This window comes from Carlito syrichta, unplaced genomic scaffold (assembly GCF_000164805.1).
Source record: "Carlito syrichta isolate Samal-C Ts95f unplaced genomic scaffold, Tarsius_syrichta-2.0.1 Scaffold308784, whole genome shotgun sequence".
Lineage (NCBI taxonomy): Eukaryota > Metazoa > Chordata > Mammalia > Primates > Tarsiidae > Carlito > Carlito syrichta.
Window position 1 is genome coordinate 311,440 of NW_007252880.1, and position 10,197 is coordinate 321,636.

At 42.2% G+C, this 10,197-nt stretch overlaps 1 protein-coding gene across 1 annotated transcript in view; it reads left to right on the forward strand.

Moving 5' to 3' along the window:
- CEP85L (centrosomal protein 85 like) overlaps positions 1–9,402 on the forward strand; it is a 180,615-nt gene extending 171,213 nt beyond the window's left edge. Inside the window, exons 11-13 of the mRNA XM_008065691.2 lie at positions 3,171–3,278; positions 5,171–5,402; positions 9,239–9,402. Coding sequence (XP_008063882.1) covers positions 3,171–3,278; positions 5,171–5,402; positions 9,239–9,402 — 504 coding nt within the window. The remainder of the gene's footprint in view (positions 1–3,170; positions 3,279–5,170; positions 5,403–9,238) is intronic.
- The last annotated feature ends 795 nt before the right edge of the window (positions 9,403–10,197 follow it).

Here is a 10,197-nt window from a genome sequence, read left to right on the forward strand (position 1 = left end):
GCAGCCCTCCCCTCTCCCCTCCTTTTCCGTGGAGTCAGAGGCTCGCTCTTGGTGCCCTGGCCGGCTGTGGTGGCATGCTGGTGGCCGCCCCAGCCTGCACCTGCTGGGCTCGGGGAGCCCTCCGCTCGGCCGCCCAAGTAGCCAGACCTGCAGGCGCAGGCTCCCAGCCCCAGCTCGCTTTTGACTTGTGGTGGAGACCAGGTCTTGCCACGTGGCTCGGGCTGGTCTTGAACCCCCCGGGCTCAGGCAGTCCTCTTGCCTCGGCCTCCCAGAGTGCTGGGATTCCAGGCTTCAGCCGCCACGCCCGGCCAAACATGCACTTTTCAATAAAATTTGGAATAAAGAATTAGTGTTTTAGGTGAAATATTGTCGGATAGCCATAGCACTCACACCTAGTGTTATCCCAGAAATTGTATCGCATTTGGTCCTTTGAGGATAAGCACTTTTGTGTGCTCTTTCCCTATTAAAGGGCTTCCTAGTAACTACTCTTGAACCTATCCAGTATAGGACGTGTTGAGCATGATGTTATTTCCCAAATCTGATTTTCTGTTTTATGAATAATGGCACTACTGCCAAACATTTCCAGTGTGTTCTGATGGAGAAGATTGACTATTTCTTTACAGTCTTACATAGGAGCATATCAATCAGGTTTACTAGGTAGTTATTAGACACATTCAACATGACACTGAATTGGTAAGAATATAAAACACTGAAAATTGTAATTCACTTGAAGATTTGTGTTTGTTATATTCTGTATAATGTCTTATTATTATGTTACATTACACTGTGAAAACATCCCTCTTCGGTTCACTTTTATTGTTAAAATGCAAGTTTTAGAGTAGTTTATCTGTGATGCCTTTCTTCTATAGTTCTAATAAGGAGTCAGAAATCTTAAGAAAATTTAGGTTGAATTTTGAATTCCAGCCAAATCATCATGTCAGGCCAGAAAGCTTAGGTAGGTAAATAAATCTCCATGTATCATTCAATCAAAGAAGGTTTTGATTCAGTCTAATGAAATTGCAGATGAATTTCAGTGTTCAAAAAGATGCCTATTCAGAGAGCCCTATATTGACTTTGTGCTGTGAGATTATTTTTGTGGTATATAAAATAAGTTTTCCCTGGAAAGAATTGTACTTGTTACACAGTTCGATTCATTGGTATCCAACATCTGAGTTAATGTAATATTTGTTCAGAGTTTAGCAGACAAATGAGATGTAAAAGCAACAAATTTGAATATTTGTTACTGAGAAAACTGCTTTTTATTTACAAAGTTTTATCTCAACCCATGGTGATAGCTGTCTTCTCTTATTCCATCCAAAGATGATGTGAGGCAAAAAAGACTTCATAGTGGGTTGCATGTTATTTAGGTGGTCGGTGTATGGAAATGTCGAGAGACGAGACTAAATACACATCTGAAAAAATGATAATCCTCAGTTATGTGTTTATTGGTTTTGTGATCTAACATAGCTTACAAAGTCTTATAGTAGACCTTTGGACTCACGTCATATTCTCTGCTTGGAATGCTATACTCTGAGAGCACTGAGTTTAGCTATGTTTCAAATGATCGAAAACAGAAATGATATTATGAACTTAACTTGCAGCTGTTAACCTTAAGAAAAATGTAAAACAGAATTAAGTGTAGATTGGTTGCTAGTGCATTCCCAACATATAAAAAATTAATTATTGAAATAGAAACTATTTGGAACATAGTATTAAGTAGCTACTTTAGATTTGACATGTTTTATCCAGATTAAAAAAACTTTTCTTGGTTAAAAATGTTTTATTTTGTTTTTATTTTTCTTTGGCGTCAGCCACTCTGTAACTAATATGAATTAATTTAAAAGCAGCCGAGGAAAGAAGATCAAAAATATTTGGAGGCAGAATCCCTGGTTACTTTAGTTAGACTGACATTTTCATTTGCATATTAACCTGCCGGAGGCCAGCTCTGGGGGGTTCACGGGACCCGAGAAGGAGGCGTGACGAAGCGAGGGAAGGAAGAGTTGTGACCAGAGTTTCTTTTCAGGCACTCTGGCACTGAAGCACACCAGTGCTGATTTATTTATATCATAATTTTTGGCACACACTTAGCAGAAAGTTAACAGTAAAGGAAAAAATTAACAATCAAAACATATCAAAATGATTGTATGACGTACTAATGATTTTACAATTCTGATAATTATACAGTTTAATAATGTCTGCATATAAGAAACTAGCTGTTCTTGGAAGTGGTAACTTATTAAAAGGGCAAGGTTAATATTAGTCAAAAGGTTAGCCAGTGGAAAGTAAAACTTATGCTTTATAAAGGTAAATAGTCTATATAGATATAAAGGTGTTAGGCATATAACCTTTATGTAGTTTTAATTTAAAGGTTGCTGTCTGTGATGAGGCAGTGTCTATATTTATTTATATATACCAATCATTTTACTTTTTACTAAGTGCTGACCTTTGGGTTTTAGAAAGCAGGCACCCAGGGGGCCCACTGCGTTTTATTTTTTCCTATAAAGATAAGTTTTTCTACTTAACATGTCTTTCATCTATCCAGACTTTTCTAACCACATTATCATCATATGCGCCTGTATAAGGTAGTGGAGGGTCAAGTCATTCTAAGTTTTGCGTACTACTCTTTCCTCTAGGTGCCCACCAAATTTTACCATTCATATTATAGCCTATATGGGGACCTGCTCTAACAGTTGGCCAGGGTTTGTAATACTGTTTCAAAGCTTTAAACTTGTGGCTACTCTGGTGTTGTTTGTCTGGCTTAACTGTGTTTGCTTCAGTTTGTACCTCAGTTTCTGTCATTTCTCGATACCATAGTTTTAACATAAAGTAGAACAGTTAAAAGTACACTTTGTCACAGTAGGTTTTGGAGTAATTGGTTGGGTCATTGTGACCCGTTGGGTTGCTATTTGCATTTCCTGAGGCATGGCCAACGGTGAAGCATTAACTACTTTATTATTGAACAATATAATGGAAGCAAACAGGCGACCATGAGTTACAGGACATTCATGTAGAACTTTCCTCTAGACTTTCCGCGGGGCTTTGCCACGCACACGGATCCTTCTGGGGCTTTGCCTTCCAGAAGGGTGTCTTCATTTGGTTCCCATGCTGAGTCCTGAATTTCATGACCTCTGCCATTAACCTGCCTTTCTTTCCAATTTTTTAAACTCTAGTCTATGCAAGGAAAACTTTCTAAAGAGAAATTAACCACTCAGAAAATGATGGAAGAGTTGGAAAAGAAGGAAAGAAGCCTCCAGAGATTAACAAAGGCATTGCTTGAAGTGAGTAGAAGAAATTCAGACTGCTTTGAAAAGATAATTCATTACTTCTTTAAGTTTAAGCAAATGTTAATTTTTTTTACCTATTAATAGAACGTTTTGAAATTGAAGACTTGATTTTGATGTGCCACTAATTGAAGCCATTAAGTTTCATACCAAAATTATAATCAAAAGGCAAACGTTTATTTTTCTTATGTCTTGGAATATAATTTCACAGGCTTAGCTACAGCACAGTCAAGTGTTATACAGTATAAAGATTAGGTTCCAACGTGATCAAATAAGACATAAAGTGAATAAAAACAAAATTGCCCTTGGAAGTCCTTGAGGAAGGTGCAGTGTTGGTGCTTCTTTGTTGGAGCAGATCACCCTTTCTCATTTAAGTATGAGAACAAGTACTTGGCTTGTGTTTAAGGACATGGTAAGAAAAACACATCGTGTTAGGTTTTTTAAGCTGTCATCATGCCATGTTCCCCCTGAATACTCAAGAATGCGTCTCTAAAGATTAAAAACATTTTCCTGTATTATTGCGTCCAACAGAAATAATAATTCCTTGACATTTGACAATGTCCAGTGTTTCCTCATCAGATTTCTTTATAGTGACTGTTGAAACCAGCATTCAGTCAAGGACAATCTTTTGTTATTGTGTCTTATAAATCTAAGGTCCCTTTTTCCACCATGTTACTGACTTAGTGAAGAGCCTGATAGGTTGTCACACCTTCCAGATTTGATGCTTTCTCATGGTGTCATTTATCTTGTTCTTTATCCTTTGTGTTTCTGGTGAACTAGAAATTGGAACCAAAGACATTTTTAGATTCAGGTCAAACTTTTTTTGTCATGAATACTTTATAGATGTTATCATCAGATTATACATTGTTTATGTCACTGTGTCACAAAAATATTGTATTTGCTGGATTAAAGTGCCGACAGCCTTATTCTTTCCATTTTAAAGTTACAGCCCCTGCAAACAGCACAGTAAGCTGTGGGGTGATCCTTAGGCAGCTGTGTGAGTATGCAATTTGCCAGCACCCTTGCCCTGGATGGTTTTAGCATCCACCAGTGTTCATGCCTGAATAATCAGATGACTAAAAAATGGTGATTTTTACAAATGACATCATTCCTATTCCTTTTATTAACTGGCACTCATCTATAAAATTATTTTTCCCTCATCATCACAGGCAGGCTATTTGGTTATTCTGAAATACAGTTGCGTTTAGAAAGCTGATTTAATCGGCAGTCTTCGAGATGAGAGGGTAGCAGCTGTGGGACTCAGGTGAAGGCAGCGTTTCCTCAGTGGTAAATTGGGTTAATGTTGATGCTTCAGATTCAAATTTAACAGTTCAGAGTTACTGGGCTTTGTTCCCCCGCATCTTTGATTTTGTATATGTGTTTCTTTGTCTTTTACACTGAAATATTTGCTTCTTATCAACATTAGCATAATAACATATATGCCTTTTCTTCGATGCACAAAAAATAGTTTCAAAGTAACTAAATCACTATTGCTACTAACAGTGAAACTACAGAATGAGGTTTAGCATTTCTTTGTAGTCCTTTTTGTATAAAAAATACATACACAGCCAAGATGCTTATTATGTGAGAGAACCCTAGAAACTGAGACTGTTTGGATTTGCTTTCCCCCTTGGGTTTACCCTAAAAGCATCAGACAGCTCAAATTTCTTTATAGTGGCTTCTTTATAGGCACCATTTCCATTATTTAAGTTGTTATTTTTCTGTGTGTGTTTTTTCCATTGTGTGTATGCAGTTGAATTTGGTTAACATGCGTATAATATGACTCCACTGTTTTGTTTATGGACTTGGGGGGAAATGTTAACCTTATGGTTTTTGAGTACCTTCGTTCTGGCTTAACAACCTGATTTTTGTTTCTTTATCCATTACAGAACCAAAGACAGACAGAGGACACATATTCATTGTTGGATCAGGGCCAGGAAGCAGACCAATCTAGACAGCCGACAGTTCTCTCCAAACGGCCACTATTTGATTTGACTGTGATTGATCAGCTGTTCAAGGAAATGTCCTGCTGTTTATTTGACTTGAAAGCATTGTGTAGTATTCTTAATCAGCGTGCTCAGGGCAAGGAGCCCAACCTTTCACTATTACTGGGAATCCGATGTAAGTGGCTGATGACTTGTTCTCACTTTGTGACTTAAAAAGTAGAAACCTGTCTTGATGAATCAGGGAATTCTGATGCCTTTTCCCTGTTTATTTTTGTACCTCCTTTTCTGTAATACTTAGATACATAAGTCTCTGAATCAGTCTGTGGGTTTGTGTATATCTGTTACTGCCTCGTTCCTAGAACTAACCTCATTATACTTGCAGAAGTGAGCGAGGTAATAACTGACACAGACTGCCACTGGGCAGAATGCCCAGAGGTGTCTTCCTGTGCTGCATCTGTAAGTGTGGGACTGGAGTGGTGGTTGGGTGTGAGTTCCCAGTCGCCCTTCCAAAAATCGTGATTCTGTTTGCTTTCATGTGGTCGTTTCATAGTTAAGTGGTCCAGCCATGCATGGTTCACTGGTCACTTTGTCTGGGAAGATACTCACTGGCTTCCTGGGCCGTGCAAGTTCTAGCACAGTTCGGTGTGCGTGCCAGTGCTGTCACACAAGCCAGCTTTCACACCTGCAGGCCGGTTGAGCCTGTCGTGCGCACCTGCTGGCTGTGTGCCTTCTGGTGCAACACCTCCCCCCTCTCTGCCTCACTTCTGCCTTCCGACACATGCAGCGGTGAGAGCTGCCTTGGCCTGCCCGGGTGCCCTTTCTCTCTGAGCCACTTTTGAAGGAGTGCTCTTCTCTCCACGTGGTTCCAAACCAGTGTAACATTGACACATTGGTCTCGTTAATGGAGAGGAAATCGACTTCAGTGAGGAGCTAAGAATGGAGTCAGTCAGACCTTACGATAAGATTTTTGCACCCACATTTATACAGAGTGGCTGCCTAATAGTATGGTTAATATGTGGCCAGAGAGGGACTCGTTTTGCTTTCGGTTTCATCAAAAGAGTCCATTTCCATTACGATCGCTATTTTGGCAAATCAAATAATCTTCTTGATCAAAGTATATAACTTATTAATAAAACACGCATCTGTACTCAGTGACACCAGCAGTTTTCCTTTTTAACTTCATAGACATGTGTACGCATGGATAAGTGTGGGCATGTAAAAGAATACTGTTAAATATGGTCATTCACTCATAGGGCATTTATCAGATGTCTTCTGTGGTCCCGACTCTTGAGTTAGCTGCTGGTATTGCAAGGAAACAGAATGCAGCTCTTGCCCCCATTACTGGTGATGGGTTCAGTCCTTGAAACGAAGGACAGTGGGAGCACAAGCAGGGAGCCAGCTCATTCCACATGGCAAGGGCTGGTGCTCGTGTGGACCCTAGGAGGAAAAGGAGAGCCAGGGGTGCTTTAACCAGAAATGATCTCTTAGGAACAAGAAGCAAAGCTCACACACAAAGGGGACTGGTCCTCTCTGCCACTTTGGAGCTGGTTACCCTTTTAATTGTTTTGTAATCATCTGCATTTCCACCATCCTAGATAGTGTAAACTTTTTCAGTGATAGGGCAGTATCTTGCCACCTTCACCTCCCAAAGTGTTCCCTCTCTAGTCTTCCAAGTCCAGCCCCAGAAGCCTGACCTTATGTCTGTCGTTGTGCACATCGGCTGAAGCAGCTACTTTGTCACAGAACAGTGGATTCTTCTGAATCCTTCCCTCCTGACTCCCTCTGTTCACCAGTGCTCTGCTGCCTGGGCTTCCGTGACGTCGATCTCTAGGTTCTGCTTCTGACTCTTGCGACTGCTCAGTCTTCTGGGGACTTCTCTGCCACTTAGTTACTGGTATCCTCAGACCATGTGTTCTTGTTGTGGGTTTATTTCCATTGAGTGTCTTCTCTGATACTCAGTGGAAGCCCATGGCCTTGGCTTTCACCCACACAGACATTCATCTCTTATACTGCCTAGAAAGTCTCCTCTGGGCTCCCGATCAGATTCTCATGCACGTTAGAGCCGGCTGTTTGCGGGCATCCCAGTTCAGCGTGTTCAGAACAGTCTGCTTTTCTTCCTCCCTAGACCTGCTCCTCTCAGTGCACAGCCCGCCATGCACAAGTCACAACCCAGATTTGGTCCTTCACCCTGCTTTTTCCTCCACCTGGGACCTGGGCCCCATCCCTGGCCCTCACCCCAACTGACGCCGGCTGAGCTCTGTCAGTTCTGTCTTCCCTGACTGCGTCTCCCGGCTGCTCTTGCCATTCTGCCTCCATTGCACTATTGCCTCGATGTAAATCTTCCTAGCCCATTGCCTGAAGAAGTTTCTCTGTCGCCATCTTTCTCGCCCTCTCCTCCCAGTCCACGTTGTTGCCCGTGATCCGTCTGCGCATGAACCTGGTTTCCCAACATTCCACTCCACTCCACTGCGGTGGAGACAGAGAGTGACCACCCACCTCTGTGGCCTCGTTTCTTGGCGCACTCCTTGCTCGTGATTTGTTTTCTGCCATTCTAGAGCAGGATAAGGTTGCGCGGTTTCTTTCTTTTCTTTTTTTTTTTAGAAAGCAGGATTTATTGAGAGGACAGAGAAGCTCCCACAGCGGGAGGCGACCCGAAGGAGCTGCCCCGTTGCTCCGCTTCTGTTAGCCCACTTGCTGTCTGTCTTCGCTCCCTGGTCTCGTCCGCTGCCTCGACCGACTCGGTGAACGAGTAACTGTCACCTCTCCAGCGAGGCCTGTTTGTTCCCGTGATGCCCTGCAGCCCGTGCGTGGTGTAGGTCACTTGCAGCACTCCCTGTGTCCTTTTGGTTGGGAGTTGTATGTGAAGCGTTAGGAACAGGCCACGGTGTCTGTTACTTTGCTGACCTCAGTGTCTGACATAGTCCCTGGCTGACGGCAGGTGTTCAGTGAACGTGCATTGAAGCAGCAGTCGCTGACTCTCGGGTCTCCAGTAAACCACTGGGGCCAGTGAAATTGCAAGGAAAGTCTCGTTTCACAGTCACTGGCTCTGGCTGCTTTTATGTTGAAACACACTTACAAGAGAGGAACTCAAGTCAGTAATTAAAAGCTAGCTGATTCAGGGCCCTAGGCTACCCAACCATCGGGCAGCTAGCTGTTGGCCTAATATCAGCTTTGTTTGGAATTGTGGGGTCCCAGCATACTTGCTCTCACCCTCCCTCCGTTCCTGCCCACTCTCTGTGCCTGCATCTGTATTTGCGCACATACATACTGTATGTATGTGTGCGTGTGCGTGTGTATGTGCATGTGTGTGTGTTTTATATATATATGTATTTTTTTTTTTTTTTGAGTCAGAGTCTCACTCTCTCACCCAGGCTGGAGCACAGTGGCACCAGTAGCACATCCCCAGCCACCACAGCCTCGACCTGCTGGGCTCAGGCAATCCTTCCACCTCTGCCTTCCAGGTAGCCGGAACTACAGGCACATGCTACCACGCCCGGCTTATTTTTTGATTTATTGTAGAGACGAGGTCTCACCAAGTTGCCCAGGCTGGTCTCAAATCCCTGAGCTTAGGCAGTCCTCTCACACAGTGCTGGGATGCCAGCCTTGAGCCACCATGCCCAGCTTAACATAAATTTTGAAAATTAATATTTTCATGCCAGTATGCCCACTTTGCAATCATAAAAATTTAAGATGCCACCACTCACTTCACAGATGATTTTCAGATTTGTCAAATGGAAAGACCTGAGTGCTCTGGTTGAGCTTGAGAGGCATCAGAGCATATTCTTCTTTGTGGAATATTGTTGTCCATTAAACATTGAATTTGTGTCACTGTGTGAATTCAATGCAGAATTGTAAGAGAACCAAGTAGGAAAGGCCTGTTTAATATTGAATGATGCATAATTTAAACCCAAGCCAGTGTGTAGCCTTATGTCTCCTTGATGATCAAGTGGAGGTCCTGAAATGTTTTTGATCAGAAATGTGAAATATTCTCTCCGTGCTTTATTTGTGCAGCAATGAACTGTTCAGCTGAAGAGACCGAGAATGACCACAGCCCAGAAACACTCACTAAAAAGCTGTCGGATGTGTGCCAGTTACGCAGGGACATTGACGAGTTAAGGACTACAATATCAGACCGCTACGCTCAGGACATGGGAGACAGCTGCGTGACCCAGTGATCACGTGTTGGCCCCACAGCAGTAATGACCCCTTGCTCAGTGCTGCTGTGCTAACAGTTCTTCATCGTTCTTTTTAGGAGCCATAATGGAAGGTGACAAGGGACATGTGACTGGCACATAGTTTTGTTTGGTTTGAGTTTTCTTCCTCTGTAGATTTGTCTGTTGAAAGGGAAGGGGGTGGATATGGGGAGGTTTTGAAGGGGCTTATCTAATCAGGCAAAAAAAGATCCAGTTACTTTTGAAAAATGTGACTAAGTCTATAAAGAAAAAGTCTGTATTCTCAAACTACTGATTGTAGGACCAAGCTGTGATGAGAAGTACCCTTCAGATACAGGGGTGGGGTTTCTTTTAATTCTGTAGTTTTCTGTGTTTATGTGTGTATGTATGTGTGTTGTGTGTATGTGTGTGCTTTATTCACAAAATTATAATGGTCTCTAGGGTCAAAGCAAAGCCTCTGAGAAAGATGCACACTGTTTACTCTTACATTTCTTTCGTATAGAAGCTTGTGTTATGCTTTGGGATTTTCACAGGCTGGCTGAACAAGAGTTCCAGACGCTGGCAAGTGTTCTGATGGTATACAACAGGCAAAACCATTTGTATTGTGGACAGTCACTGTGCTGAGGTGATCTTACAGGGTTGAGTTGCTTTTAGTACTGCAGATGGGTCACCTGTTTTTCCAGAATGGGTGTGAATTTCCTTAGAGGTGGGAAATTTTGATGTGATGTTCTTTTTCACTAGCATTGTAATTTGCATATTACAAGGAAGTTTAGCATAATTTGAATTAATTTTAACATT